The sequence below is a fragment of the Corapipo altera genome, unplaced genomic scaffold (assembly GCF_003945725.1).
Source record: "Corapipo altera isolate COAL_440 unplaced genomic scaffold, ASM394572v1 46, whole genome shotgun sequence".
Classification (NCBI taxonomy): domain Eukaryota; kingdom Metazoa; phylum Chordata; class Aves; order Passeriformes; family Pipridae; genus Corapipo; species Corapipo altera.
The window spans coordinates 16,418,867-16,445,356 of NW_020884883.1; the positions used below are offsets into that span (position 1 = coordinate 16,418,867).

The following is a 26,490-nucleotide window of genomic DNA, read 5'->3' on the forward strand; positions in this document are numbered from 1 at the left end:
GGATTTCAGACAAGTCCTTACAATTCTTTACAACCCATACCTTCTTCTTCCCCTTCTGTGGATACCTCATGGTGGTTCTGAATCCCATAGCTATTTCTCCTCAGTGATTTCCTCCTCCTTTTCACTCGAGAATACATATCCATGTTTTCCTGGAATAAAATGCACATGCACTCCCATCAGTACTGTCCCATGTCACTCACAATGTTAAGACCTCAGTTCAGTAATATCCTGAGATTAGCTCATCTAGTTAGAACGTGATGTTAATAATGCCAAAGTTGCAGGTTTGATCCCTGTATGGGCCATTCACTTAAGAGTTGGACTTGATGATCCTTTGGATCCCTTCCCACTCAGAACACTTTGTAATGTTCCACACAATCTGTAGTCCTCAAATGTTTTTCCAGCAGAGTTCTCCACAAGTAGACTACAAAAGCAGTCTCCTTTAAGAGGTGCTAAAGTAAGTCTCTCAGATAGTACTTAGTCCATCTAACACAGTTAACATCAGTATCTAGTTGGTTTAGGGAACAAAGCAGATGACAGTCACTGGTCCTGTTTCTAGGCTATCAGAGTGTGCTTCAAAGCAAAGGAGAAACACCACAGCACATCGTGAGAGCATGACAGTCAATTTACAATAAAGAAAACATATTTTAGTATATATCCATGAATCTAGTTCTGAATTTCAGTTTATCAAGTTTTTTAATGTTGTCTGCTGAGGAAAATCAGAAACCTTTAGACAGAGCTAGACAAATGTGTGCTCTTTGCAAAAAACAACATGCTCCCCCTTGATATTTCTTTTATCCAAGAGTTTGGACACTTTGCACTTACGAATTCTGTGTCTGTCCACATCCGTAGCCGTTCTACTTCCCCCGATCGCCTGTTTCTCCTGATGTTAATATTGTCCATTTCCTGTAGGACAGCTTCAGCAGTACTAAAACACATGTATCAATTAATACACAAAGATAAAAAAAAATCAGTCTTAAAATAGTAGCATGCAGAACTTTTTACATAGCATCTAACATCTTAAGATGTCTATCAATAAACTACAAAACCAACCATAATAAAACTGAAAGATGAACCTACAGAATATAAACTAAGAAGTATGCAAAAGAAGAACTGCTGATGCTATTAAAATCTGGGATTCAAATTAGGCTGTAACATTTTAAAAAACATTTTAAAAAATTTTTGCTTTGTAACTGCTTAGATGTTAAGACTGGGTGCCAGGTAAGATTAAATTTGCAAAATAAGAAAGTAAAGCTTTTTACCTAAATAATTATAATACTGGGAATGCAATTAATGCCTCCACCCCATAAGTTTTATGTTTTCTTACTCTGGCCTCCAAAAGCACTAAAACAAAGAATTTTTTTGTGTTAAATCAGTCACACCCAGAATTTCCTTGTTCAGTATTTGACCTCACTACCATTTCTCATCTATTTAATTAGTCTACATTTTTATTATCTGGAGTATTTGTAAACAGCTGTCAAAACAATGGTGGTATACAAATAACAACCTTGGCCAAGATGCTTCATTGCTAAGGAAGAGAACAACAGAGTATAAACCAGGCCAAGTCAATTATTTGGCCACCTGTCCTGAACACCACGTTACTGCTCTCCATGGTGATTATAGTAGATTTACACTGGAGTTATACTATAATTGTATAATAACTGTAAGAAGGCAGAAACTTTCCCTTCCTTTTTTTTCCAGCAGTTTAGAGGTAAATCTAAAGGGTGAAATCCTGCCTTGAGAGAAGACAGTGGAAGTTCTGGTGAAAGAAGTCAGTAAAATCAAGATTTTGTTTTGAGAGCTCCTCTCAATTTTAAGCAATTCTTCTAAAATATCTGATGTATGACAAAACCACTTCAAGTAAAATCATGCTGCAGTTTGCTATCAAATAAAATACAGTTGGAAGGGACCTAGAGAACTCTACATGCTCTGCCAGGCAAGAGCAAACTACAGAATGCCTACATCATTCCTGACAGATATTTGTCTGACCTGTTCTTAAAAACCTCCAATGATTATGGGACGCATTGTTATCAGTGTAAGCTCATATACAGACTTCAGTACCATGATCTTATCAAATTACAATCTTCATGGTAGACTTTCTCCTACTGTTGAGGAGGAGAGGGAGATTCAACTGCAACTAGAAAAATAAATGTAACTTAACATAAATTTGTAAGCTGATGCTAAGTAGTTACTGAGTAAGTTGAAAAAGAAAATTAATAAAAGACTCAACAGAATACATTTAACAATAAAGATCATACTTGGCAATTGAATGTTTATGTTTAAATCATTTTCCAATACTACAGAAAGCAGTCTCCCACAGATGTGACTGTTAAAACCTGTTTTACAGGTGGGAAGATTGGGACATATTAAGTGACCTGCCCAGGGCCACACAAAAATAATATTTCAAGAAAAGCATTTCTGGTTCCCATTCCTGTGCTCAGACCAGACCATGCCTCCCTGTCTGACCTACTTTGTCTGCACAGTAAATGTCAAAAAGTGACACCCACCCTATGTGAATTACTAACAAATGGTAAAAAAACAAGAACGAAAAGAAAGCTACAAACTTTTGATATTTTATGATCAAAATCATACACGTAAAATCTAGAAAGCTTCCAAGCACTGCTGCTAATCACAATTTACATCACATTTAGGGTATCACTACATAAACAGGTTACCAAGAAACAAACTAGGGTGTGGATTTACAGCATGTCAGGCACTCTGCAGTAACTGCCAACATACAGTTTTAACCAGGTGTAAACACAGAGTAGCTTCCTCCTCAATGAAAGCCTGGGAAGGTGCTCTTGCATTTAGAGCATGGATACCATGGGCAGTCACAGCACAGACCCAGCTGTAACTCAAACCACAGTCTAGCTTGTCTCAGTGCATCCCCACAGTAAAACAGACACGGCACTGCAACACAGGGGTTTCTAATTTTAAGACATCATTAAGGTGCTTTGTGAATACAACTGAAGTATCCCCACATACCTGTTTACTAGCTGATCAAACAATAAACTCTGATTCAAAGTTTCGAATCTGTTTTTCCTGGACCGACAACTTTTTCTGACTTCTATATCTCCGTTTATGCAAGCATGGTCCCCATCTCCCTTTTTTTCCCCTCGAAGGGGGTGGCTTTTGAGAGCTAAGAGAAATTTGTATTACTACTTAAAAATGCAGGAAACAACATTTTCACAAACAAGAATTAATAAGAGAATACTCAGCAAGGACAATAAATAAGAAGTTATGGAGCACAGTACGATCTAAAGAACCGTATTCTTTTTAATTCCTAACAAAGTTATTTTAAAAGCTATTTCTTCAGCTTGTTTCCTTATATGATAATCTTTATGATGAAAATTTGGCATTCAAATAACCATTCAATATTTTTAAGTTAACATCAGTACAACAATGCACACTTGGCCCACAGGTTCAATTCGTAGTCATTCAAATAGAGTATCAAAAGGTGAGATACCACATATGGATTTCCCAGCTACTCTATACAGTGCCAAACAAAGAGATCCCACTCCTGATTGTTCCTCAGGCACCACAATAATTACTAAAATACCAAATATGCTTAATGAATTAACATGTACACAGAGTCAACACAGAACTAAACGGGACAGAATTGATGAAAAAGGGACACAAAAGACAAAGTGGTTTTAGCTGAGAAAAGCAATGAAATGGCAAGTTTGTAAGCTACAAGCATATAGAAAGATTGTTCAAGGTAGCAGGAGCTGCAGACAAGGCAGGTCTCTCTAAAGCAATAGTAGAGTTAAGTAATCTTAAGAACTACAAAAGGCCAAATTTCAGAGGAGTAAAGAGAGTAAGTAAATTAAAGACACCAGCTGGGCAAGGAAGGCCAAAATTAGTTCCTAACAGTAATTTGGGAATTAACAAAAACATCAAGATCATGGCCAAGAGGTCTGAATTGAGAAGAGAAATGGATTTTCATCTAGAAATGTTCCCCATATCCACAGAGAGCATCCAAGATGCTGACAGAAGAAAACTGAGCCAAAACAGTAACTTTTCTGGTCAAAATGGTCAGAGTAATCAGCAGTTATCAAAAACATATGCCACTGAAGATCATTGACATAAAATTGTTAAATGTAAAAGCAGATACAAAAGGGTTTGCTATAATACACTTACATAAGCTACGTCCATTTGGTAGTGTAGCACCAGGCTGAGAAGTTAACCTAGGAAACAGATCAGACACACAAGTAATGTTAACATTCCTTAGCCAAGCAAAAGGCACATGCTGAAAATATAACTTTAAACACAAAATCCTACATGATACACTATGATTTCAAAACCTTTGTGACATGCAGCCTCTGAAGAATCTGCTTCATGTTCAACATTGGAATGAGGACAAAACTGCCCAATACCAATTATATGAAAACCCTTGAATTATCTAAACATCTTTTTTCTTATTAATTCCTTCAATGTTCCTCCTGTTAACTTTCCCCTTACATTTCAGAACAGAACCTTGATATAGCTCACCATAGGCAATTATTATTCCAACACTTCGGATAAAACAGCAGAAGCTACAAACTTTTGGGAAAAGTCTTACTGACTCGAGATGACTCTTGAGCACAGCACTTTGGATTTTGGCAGAAACAACAAAAAACCTCAGATGCAAAGACACGTTGCAGTGGGTTTTAAATGAGCAACAACATGAGTTTCAGTACCTTGGCCAAATTTCATTTGACACAATGATCTAAATTCTCCTGGCCTTATTAAACGTTTTTTTGTATCTTAGCATTTTTAAGAGGTACAGTACAAGTCTACACTTATAAAAAAAGAAACAGAATGTTCATAAGCTTCAATATATTCCCAGTGACCACGGCATATTAATACACTATATTTCATTTATTCTGTCTTAAAAGAGAAAAAAATAACAGAAAAAGGTCTATTTTAGGATTTACAAAGTTTTTAAATAAACTTCATCCTAGCAGACAACAGTTCCAGTAGTGATCTACAGTCACACTTACATATGAAGCATTACAAGAACGATTTTGATTTGTACATAAAAATGAAATAAATACCTACAAAAGAATCAGTATTAACCGAAATTTCATGGATCAGGAAAATACTGTGTACACCAACCTCACAGTTACTTGTAATCATGTAAGGAACCTTATGCATACAAGTGTGCTTTGTAAAATACTACAAATCACAGTTATAAAATAAAATTAAAAATTTCTCTCTCAAGTTATAAAAATGTGCAATACTGAGGCAATAATATATAAAATTTACTTGAGTCTCTATAATCAAACAGGAATAAAAGGCTGAAACAACAATGGAAATAAACTTGACCATTATCCATTCCCTAAAGACAACAACACTGATTTTCTAATTAAAATGTCATGTCTTCTTACAGTCTGAATGCATGAAAATACCAATTACTTCCCTAAATTCAGATGTATTAAGAATCTAGAACTCAAATAAAATTACTTTCTATTTTTGCACAAATATGCATAGAATGAAAACAGAGATGAGAGGATTGATGTAATCCACACTCCTGGAGTCTTAAACTAAAGAAAATTGTATGAGAATAACACACTTCACAAGTAAACTCTTGAGCTGCAGTTAACTGCAGAAGTGGCATAAGTGGGTTAACAACACAGGAAAAACTGGCAAGAGTTTCTTTTTCTCTTGGCACCAATTACCTGGACTGTCCAGTTGAGATGCTCCATTCCTCTCGCTGCCCAGTACTGCGTGATTTTGATTTGTCTTTGCACACAGGATCAGCATGTTTTGAGGTACGTTTGGCGGGAGGAGAGATGTGGCTATCACTCAAACTAGCATCACTACCTTCATCTTTCTGAAAAGAAAAAAGCATTGGACCATACTTAATTGGCTCATTTGTAATACTCTTACTACAACTATCCTTCCAGAAAAAAGACGAAACTTCAGTTTAGTAAAACTGAAATCTCTGTCAAACTCTTAGTGACCAGCCTATGTGAAATATTAAAAACATTTATTCTGAAAACATTACAAAAAATATGAAAGTATTTCATTTTAAATATTAAACTTCCATAATATTTTACCTGTATGTCTGAACAAGCATTTTATTTCTCTAACTGTACTTTTTATATCATACATGACACTGCCACTCTCACCCTACTTTGCAAGAGCTAATAGTGCAATAAAGAAGAAAAAAAGAGCTGTGGAAAATTAAGACACTAACAAACACAGCATTAATTTATTCTGATGTTATCTCTGTCTTTAAGATGCTTAAACACATTATGCTCTTCCTCCTTGTAAGAGTTTTCCAATACCTTCTTCTACCTGTCAAACTGTCCACCACACAGCCAGGAAAAACTGTAAGTGGACTTTATACTTTCACGGTAATTTCTGTCTAACGTGTGTATTAACAGTATTATACACACCAACCACATTAGTCTTAACACCTTTTAAGAAGTACCTAAATAGTTCCAGAGGAGGGTTTTTTCTGTTGTTTTTACTTATTGGAGATAACATTAAGACATAAACTCAAAGATAGTAGCAAGACATTATGTCAGAGCTGTACATAAGAAATGGACAAACAGCAAACTGCAGAGGATCTGCTCCTGAACTACCAGAACAAAACCAAAAAACCAGGATTCTATAAACACAAATTTTAGCTCATCAAAACAGTCTTAATGGCCATCCAGCAGGACCCAAAAGGCTTGAGAGGTGGTCCTGGGCAAACCTCAGGAAGTTCAGCAAGGCCAAGTACAAGGTCCTGCACGTCCATCACGGTGATCCCAAGCACAAATACTGGATGCGTGGAGAAGGGACCTGTGGGTGTCAGTGGACAAGAAGTTCAACATGACCCATCAACACATGTTTGCAGTCCAGAAAGCCAACAGTGTCCTGGGTTGCATCAGAACCAGCATGGGCAGCAGGTTGAGGGAGGGGATTCTGTCTGTCTCTGCACTCCTGAGATCCCACCTGGAGCGCTGCATCCAGCTCTGGGGTCCCCAACAAAGGAAGGACGTGGATCTGCTGGAGCAAGTCCAGAGAAGGCCACAAAGATGGTCAGAGGGCTGGAGCACCTCTGCTATGGAGCCAGGCTGGGATAGCTGGAGGTGTTCAGCCTGCAGAAGAGAATGCTCCAGGGAAACCTTATAGCACCTTCCAGTGCCTAAAAAGGCTACAAGAGAGATTAGAGGGACTTTTTAACAAGGGCACAGAGTAATAGGACAAGGGGAATGTCCTCCTTAAACTGAAAGAGGATAGAATTAGATCAGATATTGGGAAAAAGTTCTTTACTGTGAGTGGGGTGAGGCACTGGCACAGGCTGCCCAGAGAAGTTGAGGATGTCCCATATCCCCCAAAGTGGGTTGGCTGAGGCTCTGAGCAACCTGATCTAATGGAACCCTATGGCAGGGGCATTGGAACTAGATGATCTTTATTCCAACCCAAACCATTCTACAATTAGAAAACTAAATATCCTCTCTTGCAACAACAGAGTAATCAATCCTCAAATACTAAGGTCCAGAAACTGTCAGTGACCACTTATACTATGAAAAAAGAATTTTACTCATATACAGGGAGACGATCACAGAAGTCCTGTTTGTTCATCAGACTTATTAACAACAAGACACTATCACAGTGCAGTATTTAGAAAGTGAAAAGCCTAATGTCTGGGTGCAGTTCAACAAGGCAGCTCAGCACCACTGACCCAGGGACTGGCCCATGCACTCCCTTGTCTGGCTACACAGCACCACTCCAACCTCCTTGGATCTTCTTCTGATGTTTCTCTGACCCACTCATAAACCAGATGAGCTCACTAAAGCTTCAAAAGCTCACTTTCCTTCTGTTAGACGAACTTCCTACCTGGTCAGTGATCTGAATCATTTCATTGAGAGATCAGACAAGTACAAAAGATAATGCAAGGGAAAAACAACAAGGTGAGGACAGGATCACTGTCTGCAGGAACAGAAAACTGCAAGCGAAATAGGCTGTCTACATCACACCTTAATATCTTGTCCCCCGATACCTATTTTTAACAATTATTAACTAATATTAAATACTTACAACACCAATAACAAATTAATAGAGTATTCATTATGATGAACTATTTATTTACTGCATCTTATATGTGACAATAAATACTTTTTATAATACTAAAAAATATTAAATACTGAAAACTAGTATTAAATGCTAGCCGGCCCATGTTCACATCATTTTAAAAGTAGTTTCAGCTTTGATAATTTTTAGCCTGGTAATGTAAATCTAAGGAAAGAAAGAGGTCCATATGGAGATTAATTCTTAAGACTCATTTAGCCCTAGTAAAAAAAAAAAAAAAAAAAAGGTACCTTACTTTTTTTTTTTCCTCTCATTATTTCACTTCTCCAGGACATACATCAATGTAATTCAAAATAAGAGCTATATTACAGGATCCTAATTAGAACTTTAAATCAGATGAAGAAGAATCTGGGATCTAAACATAAGACTTGGTCAAAGTGGTAGCAGAGGTAACTATCACCATTCCTAAATACAAAACACCTGCACCTTGCATAGCACTGTAAAATCCATGAGCAGCCACACAGCTGTTTTCCATAATGTTCTGCAACTACAAAATACCAACTTACTACAAAATGTTAACAGCCTGCATATTCACTTCTGAACACTGTAAGCATTTGTGTAGTACTTTTTGCTTTAATTAGCCACAAGTTCACTCGTGGACTTACTGAAATGCAACACTGCTAAGTCAATTTTAGTAACGACTTTGCGAAACTACAAGAGCTCCCCTGTGCAGGACAGAAGAGTTTCAAGGTAAGCCACAAAACCAGTTTGAAACCGGCTAGGCGAGACAGAGAACATGCAACTAAGGAAGATGTAACAAAGCTTTACGAGGGCTAACATTAAAGCTGTTTTGCAAGCAGTGAAATTAGTAAAGCACAGCTTCCTATACTCCAATTCCACCTCTTTCCATGCAAAGAGCCAAACTCCTCCAGGTCTCCTATGATCACCTTTCTCTGAGTTCCCTGGTACCTCTGGTCCCAAGTCTCAAGATCAGCCAGGATCCCTCATTTGTCCTGTCTATTGGTCGAAGGCAATATAGCAGTGGAGCTACTTCTGAGCTGTGAGCAAGTGGTCACCTGGCAGCTTAAACAAAATATTAGCACTGGAAACAAAATCTGCTATTTCAGGTCTCCCTCTGCTACCAATATTCACAAAATTTATAAAAGCCAAATAACTTTGAGATCTCTAATGCTGGAGACAAATGAACATAGCTTCAGAACACAGCAAATAGCTTCAGAATCTGGAAGGGCAGGTCAGTGTGATCACAGCAATGCAACTGCCTAAGGAACCAGACTAGCAATGAAGGAGTTTATTTAATCAGGTTATTCTTTGTTTAGGCTATTATTTTCAATTGTGCCTCACTTGTCTGCATATTAACTCTACACACAAACTCAGCAAGTACAAGCCAAATTAAATTTTAAGACAGTCAAGCCCAAATACTAACCTATGTTAGGACACAGGCTGTATAAGATGCACTAACATACAAAATGGTTTAGCATTAAGTAGTGACAAAGCTACTAAAAAGTTAAAATCACTGAAATTTTAAATATATTACTAAGAATTCAAGCTCTGTTTTGCAGTTAACAGACAACTTTAAAAATTCAAGCTCTAGGGAATCAAATCACACTAGACTGCCATCCAGAACTTTCACCTACCTACCATAAAATATGGAGATAGAGCTTTCATTACACTCAAGAGATTATCCAAACTGGGATATGCTAGAACAAGAAATGAAATTAATTTCAATTTAGGAAGCCTTTACAGAGAGCAGTCTATCCACTGCTTCCTCCCACTTATAGCAAAAGAGGTCTAATGATTCCACAGCACTCAACTTGCTCCCTCAAGTAACTGGGTCTCAAACCATTTATACCTTTCATGATTAAAAATAGCACTTCAGGTTCAACCCAGAAACTTATTACTTAACAGTACATATCATGAAAACGTTCTGGGACTAGAAAGATATGATATAAGCATCAAACTTAAAAATTAAAAAAATTAATAACACAATTGCAGAAATAGGAACCAATGCACTGAACTCAAAGCTCCTAATGAAACACCATCACTGGAAGCAAATGCACTCACATGCTGAGAGAATGCAGAGAACATGAATTAATAAAATCTTAATCATGTCAGAAATTGCCTGCAAGCGTAACAAAGCCACAAAGAAAAAGCAAGCACAGAAGAATCAAAAAATGACTTTACATAATGTCAGGAAATACAAAGAGAGAAACAAAATTCAGCATAACTGTATTGATCCAACAGAAATGAGAGACCCACCAAACTCCAGTTGTAATCCAGAACAGCTTCTTATGGAAAGCACTGTTTCTAATAAAGAGTCATGACACAACTGGAATTAACAGGACACCATCAATGGTCTAGACTGGCAAAACACAGTCTTCATTATCCTTGGATTCAGGAGTAAAATGGAATGTGACAACTGAGTGAATACCACAAATCTACTGTTGAGCTAAGATTCATCAATGAGAGTCTAGCAGGGACAGTGGGGCAAGCTGTTAACACACCTTCACTGAAGTCACCTGAATGATGGTACCAATAAATCTAGAAAAAAAATCTGAAATTAATAAGTAAATACAGCAAGAAAATATATATAGCTGTATATTTATCTCTATGTTTTCTCTACTTTGTATGAAAAGGAGAAAGATGGAAAAAATGTTTATTATAATACACATATTCATGAACAAGCTACAAAACCACTGATACACAGTATTACCTGCAGCCTCTTCTGTATGCATCCCTAAATTTAAAAGTAATGATTTGATACTAACAGAGCTTTACTTATAACATGTATAGACAAGCCCCTAAGTTTTGGAAGAACACAAGCTAGAAATCAATGAATAAAAATGACTTCTTTCTCCATCAATCCTCTTAGAAAAACAGTGACCACCAATACAGTCTTTCAGCAGGACTGAAGGACACACATACCAGGGGACTCCTCTCCTCTCAGGTGTATCACAGGAACCAGCTGTCTAAAGCATGACATTGGATTAACTTCAAACTGAAATACAAAGATTACCTATAGCATATTGAAGGAGAGGTTTTTGGTTTCTTGTGGTTTTTTAAGTTGAATCTCCTAGCCAACAGAATAACCAAAGAAGTCCCTCACTACACTGCTGGTCTGAACATGCCAAAATAATCCTAAATCCAGTAGTCCTGATAATAGAGGACGAGTACGAACCATCTCTACCATTGCCATCTGCAAGCATGTGAATGCAAGTTCACTGAGTTCTCAAGCAATAGGTGATATAACAGTCAAACCACAACCACACCTCGTAATTTCTGAAACAGACTCTGTCTGGTTTGCCACAGGTTCAGCTGTATTCAGACACAGGCATGCACACTGAATATCTGAGTGTTCCCCCATGGTCAGACTCGCTCTCCTGGCCATGCACTGTGGGTCACACCCTTCTGACTCTGCCACACCCTGAACACTCACACAGCCGCTCCTACAACTCCCCACTCAGGCGAGTTTTCAACCCACTCTGTTAAACCTTCAGCAACTATATTTTTTCTGTTTCCTGTGACCTCTTCCCATGTCTAAGACATGAAATTAATACACTGACATTCAATCTTCAGCTGATCAATCCCATTTCTCGGCATTTTGTTAAATGCTCAAATAGCTTTTCTGATCGACCCACTGAACAAGCACGAAAGACCCTGAAAGTTACTTTCCCTTAATAATAATGAAGTAAACATTTTCAAAAAATCCGTTTCAGCTATAAGTCTTCAAAAACCTCTAGTTCTAACTTTAGTTAAATCTTAATTTCTGATATTAAAAAGTAAGTTTTTCCTCTTCATCTGACTGTCTAAAAAGACAATGACTTCAGATATGTCTCTATCTTATTTTTACTAACTTTGAAGAAAGTGAATCCAGGTCCTCCAGTTATTTTTAACTTTCTATTTTCTAATTTAAAATGTATCTTATGAATAACAACACAAATTCTCAGATATCCCAGGATATTAATAATCTGGATTAATATTTTAAAAATACATGTGAAGAAAATCTAGTCTACCTTTTCTTCTACCAGTTCATGCAAAGTTCTTGTAGAAACATGCTGCCCATTGAAAGAAATAAAATACATACTCAGGGCTACTCAATGCATTTAATGAACACTTTTATCCCAATGGTCTAAAAAGATAAAATCATCTTTCCAAAATAAAACTTGTATTTGTGAAAAAAATGTGATTGTGTCCCCAGTGTACCAATTAGTTAAGCTCATGACTCATCTCTGCCCTCATATAACTATTCAGTTAACAAATAACTTGTATTTTGCTGTGTTTGAACCATGTCTGATTTCAAACACCAATAAAATACACCAAAAACACTCTCCAGCTGTCTGCACAGTGATTCTGGATGAACCTCTTGCTCCCTTGTGTATCCCTTTCTATTTTCTGCAAAGGTAAAAAATATGGATTAAAACATTAACTTCTACAAATTCATTGCATTAAACATCTACTTTAAGATCTATTGAGGAGAGTTAGGTAAGAGCTAGGTACCCTTCCTAATGTGTTTCTGGACTAGGTAAACTAAGCAATTAAAAAAATCAAAAGGTTTCACAATCTCTTTGAGGTATTTTATGATAGACTCTTTTCTGGTTCCAAATTCTACCTAGTAGATAATTTTCTCATGACTGTGATAATGTCATCTGACCAGAATGTAATAAATCCCTTCAAATACTATTTCCAAGTTTTTTTAAGTTCAACACTTTACATTATAGCTTCTTCACCAAAGGGGGGGGGAAAAACCCACACAAAACCAAAAACAAACACACACCAAAGGACTAAAACTCTCCTGCTCAGTACAAATGTTCAGCAGCTGAAATGCTCTCATCAGTGTGCTCAAACCAGGTACCACACCTTGCCTTATGCATCCGCACTGTGTCCTAATTTCAGGATGACACACCACGCTACCCACTCTCTCCAGCACCAACATATCCTCACAAGCTCCTCTCCTCCCCACCCTACCCCACCCTACATTTTCCTGGGCCCTTTCCAAATGCCCTTAGCCCCTCTTCTATAGGAGAACTGGCTACCTGTTTGGTGGGAAGAGGTAAGACCTGATACACTTGTCTGCGGAAAAAAGGTAACATGACTGAACTTGAGGTCGAGCCTAATCCAGCAGACTGTTTTTGTGATGGTACATAACACACTGCTGCATGCTGAACATCTACCCTTGTGTCCTAGAAGTCCAGGGTAAGAATAGTTACTTCAAAGCCAGGTTGGATGGGGCTCTGAGCCATCCACCTGGTCTAGTGGAAGGTGTCCCTACCCATGGCAGGAGTTTGGAACTGGATGATCTTCAAAGTCCCTTCCAACCCAAACCACTCTATGATTCTATGATTCTGCCTGTGCCTTCATGTGACAAGAGGCTGAAAAATAAACATATTGAGATAAAAGCACATGAACTACCTTACTGAGAACATCCAAGTTTCATGAAGGACCTCATGCATTAACTTTGCTGATAGCTTGAAAAAAGAAAAAGGCTTAAAGGAACCCATTGTCTGGTGGCAGTTCTCCAATTTCCATTTGTTTGCACACAGTTGTTTATCAGACACTGGCTCTCCACAGGTGTTAAGGGAAAATAAGATTCATGCTTAAGTGCTTGATGATCTTGGAATAAACAACTATTAACACTGTATTTCATTAGTGGTAATGATAGTGAAGAATGTCTCAATTACAGGATGATCTAAATTCTTTTAACATTCAGCTTCTGCGTTTTTTTTCACTAAACAATACTTACATCAATAATAGCCATTAAGAATATAAAAAATACCATCATTTAGACTTTTTCAGAAAAATAAATTCTTCCCTATTCATTCAGATAAATAAAATCATATTTCTTGCATGGAAAGATTTGCTTCATTTTTTCAATAGATTTCCATTTTATTTCCTGGAACTCTTCAACTCTAGAATTCAGGTTATTTTAATAAATGTGAAAGCTTTTGAGAAAAGTTAAAAGCTTACAAGTTAAAAACAGAAACCACTACCTACAGCACTGTATTGGGGATTTTCACACCTGCAACCATTCCCTCTGTCTATAATAGAAAAAGACACCTGTTCATGTCCAGGCTGAGCAAGTGCCTTTCAGTGTGACACCCAAAAACCTCTTGCAATCCACAGGTGACTTCAACATTTATGAACGAAAGGGAGAGTGAGCTCCAGAGCAGCCTCTGACAAACTGTGACAGAGCCCATAAATAGTGAGCTGAGGTTTGTCCTCTACTCATCATCATCTTCCCACTCCAAGCATTTCCACCAGGAGCACTCCTCTCTCCTCCTCTGTGCCTTCACTAAAATTAGGGAGACATTGTGAATTTTCAGCTGATACTCAAATCAGAAGGATGGAGGGGAGGCAAGGAAGCAGAAGGATGAGGGGAAGAGGATTAGTTTCAACTGGACCAGTAACATGATCCTGATCCAGCTGATCAAATGGCCTGGCAAGCATTAATAGTGGCAAACATTAATAGTGGTGAGTCTGTTGGTTTTCACAACTGCAGAGTCAACAGCCAGAGCTCACAGCACGTGTGAGATCACACACCTTCAGAACAAGTCCACTGAGAAGAGCTCTACTTACTTTATGGGGTCCATGCATCACTCAGAAGTTCTCCTAGAATATTCACTTAAGGGAAGTTTTTAAAACCATTGATCCTCCTTATTTAACACCGAAGGAATACTAAAAGCAACACGTTTTTAGTCAGAACCACATTAACCATTTCCATTACTTTCTAGACTCTGTTAACAAAGACTTTTAAAGCAAAAATTAGATTATGTAATGAGTCAAGAATGATTATAATTCAGACATGGAAAACCAGAAGACAGTCAAACAACTTTTTTTCCTACCCTCAGTCCTCAAAAATCTGTCTTGTTTCTGCTGAACACCCCCATCCCAAACAAATCCTAGAGGACACAGCCCCCTTTAGTACTATTATAAATGTAAATAAAGAAGCAGAATGATCTGAACTATGATTGCAAGGAGAAGAATAGAGAACCCTTGGACCAGAGGGTTCCACAAGGTTTGGACATGACCAGGAAACAGGCTCAGTAAACTAAACAAGGAAGTGTCTGTAGCAAGGTAAGCTACAGGAAGGTGGCCTTCTGTGTGAAAAAAAACTTGAGATTAAAAACACTCTGCATCCCTAACTACAATGCACTTGAAGAGAGTATTTCAAAAGAAGAAAATATTTAAATTGTGTACAATTGTGATATGAAATCTTAAGATAAAAACAACATTCAAGGCCTGAAAGATAAATCAGAGAAATAATAGATGATAGTTATTAAGTATTTGGAATGAGGGATTGCTGAAGCATGGCAACAAATTTCAGTGCGAGTAATCTCTTCCACATGTACAGAATGAACAGCTTCTTCATTTCAGGTTATTTAAATAGCTTGGTTCAACAATTTACCCATTTAAAATGAGGAAACTGACTGGGGACTGGAAAAAGCAAAAAGCCCATTTCTCAAATTATGAAAACACCCAAACCAAAGCATCTACTCCAACTGCAAGTGGACACAAACTTTGCACCAAAGCTTTAGATTAGTTAGACTCTTAACAGACACTAATAGAAGCATAAAGATAAAACCACAAAAATCAGTACAGGCTACAAAAAAAATTATGGAACTTGGAGAAGCTTTTAAATTCTGTACTTCTGATAGAACTAAAACTGCCTCCTTCATACCTACTTCAGCTGGAGTTGAAGCTATTATAGCATACACATACTCAGCAGTGTAAAATCAAAAGGCTTACAGAAGATTACACATTAATCTTACAACTGGTTGAAAAGTTGCCTGTTTAAATAGCTACCAAGCAAAAAGAAACTAGATTTATTCAGGAAGAGAGTCCAAGCAAGTATAAATGCAAAACAACACTTGAACAATTTAAAGCAGAATTAATGGTTAAAATAAACCATGAAAATCCCATCAAAGGTAATAAAGACAATATTTCAAGAGTGAAGTCAGACTGAAAAATTGTTTAGAAAAAGCAGCAAAGCATGAAGTGTACACAAAAAGAGGCTAAAAACATATTGTCAGCTCCCTTTGCAATAAATGGGTTCATGAGCAGTATTACCCACACACAAAGTAATCCATTAGAGCTAAAACATCTAATAAACGATCAGCAACCTTTAAAAGGGTCACAGCTGCAAAATAAGAGCAGTGAAAGCTTCAGCTCATTGATGCCTACTTGCTGCAAGCTTTAGTTTGAGAAGATTCTTATGAAGTTTTTACACAGAAATCATTTAAAGCATCATTAGATTGGAATTAAAACTTTTCCACAGCGTAGCAAACACTCAACAATTTAGGACAGGATGTGCAAAATCGTACCACATCCAACTGAAACTGCAGGGGGATGCAGCCGATCAGAATGTAATTACCTGAGCTAATTATCTTGCATAACCCCAAGCTGTATGCCACTCCTGCAAAATTGTCATGGGCTGTCTCACGGCCATGGGTCAAGCCTTCTGCTTGAAGTTCAGATTGAGACAGAGTGGTTGGAGAAGCAGTTTTTAATATGACTTGGGGACAAGCCCAATATTCAGAGGAAGCAATGCAGCACACCAAACATCAACACCATTTCCTGAGTATTCTTTGGAGTTCTCATCTACTCACTGGATTAGTCTTTATATTGCTTCCTTTGAAGGCCCTGGAACAGCGTGACACCAAGGACAGCCAGCTTCCTACAGGATGCACCCCTGCCTCCCAAAACAAGCCGTGGACACTTCACAGGTGTCTTGACCTATGACGGGGGCCCAGACTGATTTGGCAGGATACACAGGAAGAATTCAAGCTCAGGACACCCCTTTAGAAACGTGAAAGGATTACAAATGCCAACTGTATGGTATTTTGATAGAATCCTGAACACAGATTGCTTCCAACAATTGCTCCATTTCCCACTGCTCACAGCTGTATTAACACTACGCTACCAAGGAACAGCCTGCACAATTCGTTTTAGATCACTGATTTTCCCCTGCTAAGTCCCAAAAGAGCAGCAGACCACTAAACCAGAAAGAACCCGACATTTTATTACACACCAAAAATATGAGCTTTCCTGGGACTCTTCCTTTAAATTAAATTGTTTGGAATAACTTCACAAGACTCTCTTATTTCAGGATGTATTTCAAAGAACTGTAAAAGCATTAACCTCAGCACCTTTACTGATGCTACTGTAAACTCAAACAGGAAGGCAGTTCCGTTCTTTAAAACATAGATATTGGAGAGGAGCTTTTTTCCCTGTAAGAGCTTTACATGCAGGTGGCCAGCAAGTGTCATTTATCCAGCAAAGGAGGAAAATCTAACTTTTTTACAGTTTTATTTGAAACAGCAGAGCATTCAGAACACTACCAGACACTTTGCATAGACAACAAAGAAAACATGCTAATGTCAATCAGGCTCTCTCATAAAGGAAAATTTAATTTTTAGAAAGCTCTATGGGTTATATTTGAAACTTGTATTTTAAGAGAAATTATAATAATTTCTTTAAGTTATTTTTCTATGTTTTCAACAGCTGACCATTAAAGGCCTCTCAAGGAGTAAAACACGGCAATGAGTTTATGCTACAAAAACTACATTGTACTACCCAGAAATCAGAAAAAACACTTCTATTGCTACAGACTGAGGAATTACAATAGGACACACTGAGATGTACTGGCATCACAGAGCACAAATATGCTGCTTAGCTTTCTACCTTCCCACACTGCAGCACCCGATGTCAATCCTCCAGCCCCTGTTTGCTCCCATTAGCAATTAAGCACAATGGAGAGCTCTACGTTGCCACTGAGCAAGTTGAACGATGTTGGCAGCACTACTTTTAGCGAGGATCATGTGTTACAATTATCACTGTGCCCTCAAGTACCTCTTAAGGCACTGCTAATGCTTTCTTGGCTAATTAAATTAAGCTAATCTTGTATACATTTCTAAAATGTCTAACTAGTACGCTGACATAATTTAAGTGTTTATTTCACAATAAATTCGTAAGTTTTCTTGATCAACATTTTTGATTTGTGTTTTGAGATGACTGAGAAAAATCATTTCAATTGCCAAGCAAATGTTACCAGCAATCACAACTCAGTATCTGAAAACATCAGACATTAGTAGATATAAATCACAAATTTAACCACTTATGGTCACAGTATCCTCAATTTTTTAACAGTGTGAATGAATTCCACTGGATTTACAAGCCTTATGTTACAATTCTGTTTCTGAAAACTTTACATGATTTTGATGCACTTTTCTTGTCAGAATGCTTTAATATAAAGCCAGAACATTTTCCAAGTTTTAAGGCTAGAAAGAAAAAAAATACATATAATTTGTATAAAGATTGAATATAAATTTATGTAAGCATAACTTCAATTTCTACTAAACAGTGTGTAAATCAGTCCTAGATGCAGGAAGAAAACAAAGGCCAGTTTTTCCCCTCTGTACCCTCTCTATGCACTCTGCTATGACATCATCTCAGACAATAAACTTCTTGGCTCCTTGATCCATTTAGTGAGGGATTTTGTTCATTTTAATCTGGCTTCTGGTCAGGAGACAGACGCACATGTATTCATCTTCATCGCTGACTGCGTGGTCGCCAATCAATAATTCAAACCAGTTTACTTTGCAAAGCCTGACGTCATTGCTTTCTCTGGGCTCAGCAAGTACTACAGAGGGAATACACTGAACGTGATAAAGGCATTTAGACTATTACAGCCCAAACTCAGAACAAACAAAAACACACACTACTCATATGTAATTCAGCATAATATTGAAGCAGAAGACTAGAAACTTAACTCAAGTTCTTGGGAAAGGAGAGATTCGAGCCTATCCTTGTATGCGTATGGGGGGGGGGGAACAAAACAAACAAACAAACAAACAAAAAAAAAAAAAGAAAAAAAAAAGCCACAACCAGAAGTATACCAGAAGTAGCCAGGAGGAAAAAAGGAGACAAAAATTGAAGTAGATACAAAAGAGGTGGAAGGCAACTCCTAACCCCTCATCTGGTCTACTCAGCATCATACAGGATGTCATTAGGTTACTAACTCAGTTTTTGTTGCTAATAAGAAAGAGATAGATGATCTTTCAAAATACATTCTGAAAGGTGGGCCACAAGCATTGCCACCAAAGAGCATTTCTCTGGGTGTCCAAGTCAGAACCTCCATGGAAGAAAATTAAGTCAAACAGTGCAAATAAGAAGCATCCCATTCCCACCAAAGCTCCAAACTCGAGCTGCCCATTAACCCACTTAACTGCTGGTAGCAAGGCTGGGTCTCCTGACATGACACCCAAAAGATTTAAAATGGACACACTGTTCCAGTCAACTGCAAAAAAAAAAAAATACATACAACTGCATGAAGACGATCCCAGCACGCCTTCTGCACAGAACACAGCCTCACTATCTGCCTCCCGACAGTCGCTTCCAAAAGCAAAGGCTTTGTCTCCCTACTGCTACAGTTATTCATGTCCTAATCACTGAGATCCTTCTCTGGCACTACTTCAAGAAGATTCAGAAGCTCAGAAAGACGTTGCATTGCTGACAGTACTTCCATCTGAAGAATAAAAAGAGTTGTACAAAGACAACTTTAAAATACAGTGAGAGATATATATTTTACAAAACATTCTTCTTGGATAACTTCTGCTCATACTTGGCAATTACATCTTAAAGAAAAGAAAAAATTCTACCTCAAACACATGAGATTTGTTGTGCAGTGAAACAAGTCTATTCCCATATACCAAAATTTACATTTAACTTTAGAAGAAATGCTCTTTTAGAAGCACGGGCAATATCCTGGGAAGTATTTACAACATTTGGCACTATTCTGCACCATCTCCTTTCCTTACGCCATGAAAATAACAATTTAAACATTTTAATGATTTGTAGTATAAAAATACTATTCACAGATTAAAAATACTTGGAAAGAAGCCCAAGCTACTTTTTTTAGCAGCAGCAAACTCCCTGCAAAGTAAGCCAGTAAGGGTTACACCAAACTTTGCTTCACAAACCACAAGACCCACGATATGAATAAACAGAAAGTGCACACTAGAACAAGCAGAACAGCTTTTTACAGCTATGGTGCTGCATCCCCAGGAGTCTACTGAAATTAAACAAGGAAGAAATAGGGAACAGGGAAAAGTAAGATGGGGGAAGGGAAGAACTGTGAAGCATGAAAGAACTGAAAGAGAAGCACAGAAGGTATGGAGTATCTAGTCAGTAATCTGAGGTGTTTTCAGTATTTTAAGACCAAAAGAATGGAGCAAAAGTTTTCGTGAGAATTCCAGGTGTCATCCTTCTGATCTGCCTCCAGCTATTATTGCTGTTTTTTTGCTTGTCTGATTAACTTCCTCCTTAGCAGGGCTGGGATGTGGCCAGTTGATGCAGGACTGTCCTTCTGACCCTCAATTTTCACTTCCATATTTACATTGTTTTTCTAATATACATGCAGAGCACGCAGCTATAACTACTAGTTTAAACCTTCAAAGCAACACGTGAAGTTTCAAGTAAAGTCCTGCCTATAATTCCTCTTATAAGAGAAATTTCTTCACAGAAAGGGTTAGGGTTAGGAACGGGCTGCCCAGGGAGGTGGTGGAGTCACGATCCTGGAGGTGTTTAAGGACTGAACGTGGCATTTAGAGCCGTGGTCCAGCTGGCAAGGTGGTGTTCGGTCAAAGGTTGGACTCAATTATCACAGAGGTCTTTTCCAACCTAATTGATTCTCTGCCAATTAAAAAAAAACAAAACAAAACAAAACAAACACCAAAAACCCAGTTCTAGTCAACAAAGCCGACTAGAAATAAGGAAGAAGAGAGTCTCACGAATTCTTTCTTCCAGTTGGAATTCACCAAATATTAAATTCTCCAAATCCAGCTGCAGAATTCCACTTGCCATTCAGCCCGTCCAACCAAAGCTACCACAGTAAATTCTGCTGGGAAAGCACTTAAACTTGACGGCAAAATCTCACCCTCCTTGCCACAAAAACGGGGCGGCCGTGGGGGGGGGGCTTTCCCAAACACCAGCTTCCTCCCGGCGCAGCCGCCGGCCGAATCGAGGTCATTCAGGGAAAGGGGAAAAAAAAAAAAAAAAAAAAAAAAAACAACACACACACACACACACACACACACAAAAAAAAAAAAAAAAAAAAAAAAAAACCACCACACAAACCCGGGCCGAGGATTATTGCGAAGTTGCTGCGGGCGCAGCTCCCAACTTTTGTCTGGCGGCGGCAGCGCCGGGCGCGGCCGCAGGGGGAGCCCCGCGCCGCCGGACCCCGCCGGACCCCCCGGACCCCCCGCCCGCTGGGCACCGGCCCGGCACCAGCACCGCGGCAGCTCCGCCGACCGTGTCCCCGCCGCCCCCCGCCCCTGTCAGCGCCCCCCGCCGCCCCGCCGCTGACCCCGCAGGGACTGCGGCTCCTCCGCAGCCGCCCCCGCGTCCCCGCCGGCTCCGCGGTGCCTCCTCACCGCGGGCTGCCCGCCGTCCCCCCGACAGCCCGTCTGGGCACCCGCCCCCCGCCGACCCTGCTGCCCGCGGCCCCCCCGGCACCAGCGGCGCTGTCTCCAGCGACTCCCCGGCCTCGCCGCTGCCCTCCCGCCGCCGTCGCTGCCCGTGAGCCCCCCGGTGCTCACCCGCGCTGCCGCCGCCTCCTCCAGCCCGGCCGCATCTGCCTTGGTGCCCCTCTTGGAAGAGCGGGTGCGGGACGAGATGAAATGGCTGCCGGCCCCGGCCGCCGCGGCCGCCGCTTTGCCCAGGGGGCGCAGGGAGCTCTTCCTGGTGTTCACCATGGCCCCGGCGAGGGGGGACACGGGGGGCGCCGCCGCCGCCGGCGCGGAGGGAGGAGGGAGGGAGGGCGGACAGGCGGGGGCTCGGGTAGGGAGGGGAAGGGGAGGGAGAGGGGGAAAGGGGGGAGGAGGGAGGAAGGAAGAAAAGCCCTCCGGGGAAGCCGCTCCGCCGGGCAGAGGCGCAGCCGGAGCCGCGCCGGCTCCTCCCGCCGCTGTCGCCGCCGCCTCTCGGGCTCAGCCCGGCTCTAACTGGCCGCCATTACTGTCCCCGCTCCCTTTCTCTGCCCGCTTCGCGCCGCCCCCGCGAGCGGCCGCCGGGGGGCGCTGCGGCCCCGGCGCGGCCGTTCTATCCCGGCGCCGCGCGCTCTATGGGCCCGGCCCGGCCCCGGGAGGCGGCGGCGGCCTCGGGTCTCCCGGGAGCGGCTCTGGGACCGGCACCGGCTCTGGCTCTGGCTCTGTGACGGGGTCCGAGCGCCCACAGAACCCCAGAGTGCGCTTCTCGGCGCTTGGCGAGCCGCTGGACGGGCCTGTCCCAGCGTGACCCGGGATCCGCCGCCGCCCCCTGAGGGCTGAGCCGAGGGATGGGGAGTTCAAGGGCGGGGGGGGAGCGGCCGCCCGAGGTCGCGGGGGGTGAAGGGCAGCGCTGGCAGCCCAGAAGGTGCTCGGCCGCCGGCTCTGTTCGCCCGGGGAAGCTCTCTGCCCAGGCGCTGACAGGACAGCTTGGGCAGACACGTCTCCCAAGGATGGGATCTCCGTAATTTTCCGTGGAAAACTGTTTCACAGCGTGGCGAGCCTCGCTATTAATAAATCCCCTTGATAACCAGGCTATCGGGACTGTGCCTTTGCTTCTCCCGCCGCACCAGTCACCGATAATATCTCCTGTGTTGTGCCAGGTTGCCTCAGCCTGCGTTTGATGTTTGTTGCTCGGTCCTTGGAAAGCTCATTTTTCTCTCACCTTCCTTATCACAGATCCAATAACCACATTTCAGAGGGATGAAGAATACAATGTATTACCCGACATCGGATGCCTAAATGCTTTTCAGACTATTCACAAACTATAACACTTCTGACTATTAACAAACTCAATCCCTTCTCGCCGATGTACAGCAAGACTCTCTCTCTCCACTTGTTGCCCTTTATTGAACTTATCCCTGTGCCTGCACACAAGCCCCGAAACTTAGAGCTTTGTAAAAGAAACCTAGCCAAGTAATACAAGAACACAGCTGTAGGTGACAAAGTCTCAACCTTTTAATTTTCATACTGACTCGTTTGACACAGCTGGGCAAGTCATTGCAGTGCTTCCTGCTTCTTTAACAAAAAAGAATAGTATAATTAAATTAGTGGTCACGTGGTTCCGACTGTTAGGCTCAAGCAAGCTTTATCAAAGTGTTTTTATTGTTTAAAGATGGAAAGCACAATAATGTTTTGAGTAAAGAACAATAAATGTAGCAACTACTATCCTGCTTTACCTACCTACTCCTACATCTTTCTTTCCGAGATTACAGTCTGAAAAAGCATGGCAGAGCGTGTACTTAAAAACAGAAAATATGCAACAATGACATCAGGACATATAATAAGAAAATGGGCTATTTAAATATCCAAGCAAAAAAAAGTCCTACTTTGAATAGCAAAAAATTTTCATCTTTATGAGATACTCCTAAATACAGTGCATTTCAGAGTAGGAACTGTGGTCTTTCTCTCATCTGACATTCTCTATTTGAGAGCTTTTAATCTGTATTAGCAACAGTACTTCATCTCCTGTCCCAGAATCTGCGGCATCTTTAAAAAGTAGAATAGTTCTGCTCCAAGAGATTGGTTTTGGTAAGTTTCTTCATTTTTTTATTTCTTTTTTTTATTTTCATTCTTTATTTCTTCATTTATTTGTTAAAAGGTTATGAAAGGATGTAGTAATTTCATACACTCCTGGGCTAAAGGACAAAATAATTAAAAACCTACAAGGGTTTTTGAAGATGGTATTTGGATATCACTTCCTTTCATCCTTCAAAAGAAGGAACAGAAGGAACTGCGAGAGACTATCCTTTACCATATACACGGTAGGAATGAACCAGGAGATATGTTTGATAAGAGTATCACAATCATATATATAATAAATAATGTACTTTTCCATTTCTATCCAGTATTACTGATAGGCCGTGAAACTCAGACATGGTTCTCAAGTTCTCTTGGTCTGGAAACAAAAAGTATGTTGCTCTTCTTCAAGTTTTTGTATTCATCACAAAAATATCATCCCCAGTTTGGGAAAACCAACAGATGAGTGGCCCAAAAAAGGGCCCAGACTGCAGCAGTTACAGTGAATGTCATAACTCAGGATTGCAGTCATTGGCAGGGATGTTTGAGGAAGCTTGCATAACATCTGCTTGCAACATGCCTGATTCAAACCAGCACTCCTCCTCTCATGAACACTGATGACTTTTTAAAAGTAAAATAAACTTGGTCATTATGCGAGCAAATTGATTTTCCTGGGTGCTTACCCAAATCTGCTTGAAGCAACAGAAAGTACTCAATTTAAAAGCTATTTTTTTACATTTGCTAAATATTTATACCACAGCTGTGTCCTTTTTTTCTCTTTATTTTAGTCTTGTGAGCTCATTCCTGTGAGCCATACCCAGAGAGCCCTCTTTATGACGCCGGAGGGACTACTCCTGTAGAGGGATTGATGTAGTTAAAAATCCCTGCTCACTGCTTTGAACATTTGTAGTGCTTCATTCCCATTATGTTAGCATGGTAGGGAACATGGAAAGACACACTTCATTTTGGATGTTTGCTCCCTGGGTTGTTTTTCACAGATGGTTTTATTTTCAGGTTTCTTAGTTGTCTTGTTCCTCTTAGAAGGTGTGGCTGGTTATTTTGACTCAGATTACGGCTCTATAGCTTCCATGTAAGCCCCATCATCATTTTTAGTACTGACAATATAAATAAATCAATCATAAGTTAAAAGGTTTGCTCAGTGGCTTTCCTTGGATATTTTTTTTAGTGCAGAGAACATGTTAACATAGGATTAATATATCACACATACTTAGAGATTTAAATGTGGTTTTACAATGAAAGATGAATTACTGTAGAAAGGGATTTAGAGTAATTTCACTAATCCAAGAATTTACTTGTTCCCAGTTTTTATATCTGTTGTTGGTTCAAGTGTCATATGAAGACAGAACAGCATTAAAAGCCTATTTAGACTCCCCTCAGCACTCTACATGCAGGAAAAGCTTTGGGGGAAAAAAGGTAAGAACTTTGACTCATGAAAGACAATAAAAAAAGGGAGGGGAGAAAGACTGAAGCCACACTCCACTAATATTATGTAAAAAAATTTTGTAGAGTTCATTCCCAGTAAGATTCAATTTCAAGATTTGTAGTTTGGTCTTACAGACAGATATCTAAAACCTTCTGCAAATAAATGCCATTGGGAAGGACCATATTTCAAATGGAACCAACTGATAATGAATGCTAAAGCTTACAGCAGTGTTCGACATCCTTTTATCTCCAGTTGTTCAGAAAAGAGATTAAGATACCTGAAATATGTCTTAAGAAGAAGCCACAACATCTGCTGTGGCAGGTACACCACTAGAAAATTGGAAAAATATGAAAAAGTACTTGACCAAGAGTCCCTTGCCATTAAAAAAGACTCATGGAATAAGTCATATTGGGACATTGTGATGCAAAAAGACGTTAAAAATTTACCCAGGAAGGAAAGCCTTGTTCGCTCTGTGAGTGGCATTTAATGACACAAGAAATATTTGGAGATGAAGGCTTTGTTGTCACATGTCCCTATTTTAGAAGGAAATCAGGAATCAGTTACAACAAAAGAAGAAGTCCTTCATCCCTTATTCAGAACTTTTGTAGCGAGTTTCAGACTAGTATGGACCAGAAGGCTCTATTCAGTGAGTTACCATTTACTTCAATCATTGGCAATTTACCAGAGATTACTTTGCAATATCTCTGAATAGCTGTAACATTCCAAAGAATGGAAATCAAATCATCTTTTCAGGCCTCTATTTATAAGCTCATATGTGCGCCTCTCAATCATGCTGTCAGCTCCTCCTGGTTTCAGTTGAATCTTGAAATAAGAAAAGATTCACAAGAGATTTTGCTTTTGTAAACATGCTCTGAGCCTTTCCCTGAGGGACATGTTAGGAAATTAAGATTGTGTGCTTATTCCTTTGAGAATTGTCCATTATTAACATATGCCTATGGGGTGTAAGTTTGGAAACATCAAACAAGCAGTGTCCAGTTGTCAGGACTGGTACTACCTTGAACACAGAAGGTGCTACAGTCACTCCACATTGCAGGCATTTTGCTGTGTTATTAAAGATGTCTCATTATTTGAAGACTACCATTGTCGTTTAAAAATGGATAAGAGTTATGTTTTAGAATTAAATAGTTAATGTCCATCCCCATTATCAGCACAGTTATCTGAAGATTGTTTTCCACACTAGATAACATCAGTGTAACTTGAAGCGGGATCAGAGAGTAGGTTTCTTAGATAACATTAAATGGGAGTGGTAAAACTTACTTCCTAATATTTCGAAATTATCTTTCCATCACATCTGGCCATTAGCTTTCATAACATTTTTCCCATTGAGCTAAGGTTACAGTGGATAGTTTTTCTAATAATAATAATTGTGTGAAACTCACAGGCTGATGATATTGCAGCCAGGCATCTGCAGGGTCTGTTTTTCACTATCATCCAGGCTGTAAATTA

The 26,490-nt window shown here is 39.8% G+C and overlaps 1 protein-coding gene across 3 annotated transcripts in view; it reads right to left on the minus strand.

Annotated features, from left to right (window-relative positions):
- ATAD2B (ATPase family, AAA domain containing 2B) overlaps positions 1–22,068 on the minus strand; it is a 75,019-nt gene extending 52,951 nt beyond the window's left edge. Inside the window, exons 1-6 of one of the 3 annotated variants that reach the window (XM_027641027.1) lie at positions 21,618–22,068; positions 5,658–5,812; positions 4,138–4,184; positions 2,983–3,136; positions 823–925; positions 41–149 (exon numbers count right to left, since the gene is read on the minus strand). In XM_027641027.1, the coding sequence (XP_027496828.1) occupies positions 41–149; positions 823–925; positions 2,983–3,136; positions 4,138–4,184; positions 5,658–5,812; positions 21,618–21,773 (724 nt within the window). In that variant the 5' untranslated portion in view covers positions 21,774–22,068. Of the gene's footprint in view, positions 1–40; positions 150–822; positions 926–1,986; positions 2,104–2,982; positions 3,137–4,137; positions 4,185–5,657; positions 5,813–21,617 lie in introns of those variants that run through there. The other 2 variants (XM_027641026.1, XM_027641028.1) reach the window with 2 other exon arrangements.
- Between the last annotated feature and the right edge of the window lie 4,422 nt (positions 22,069–26,490).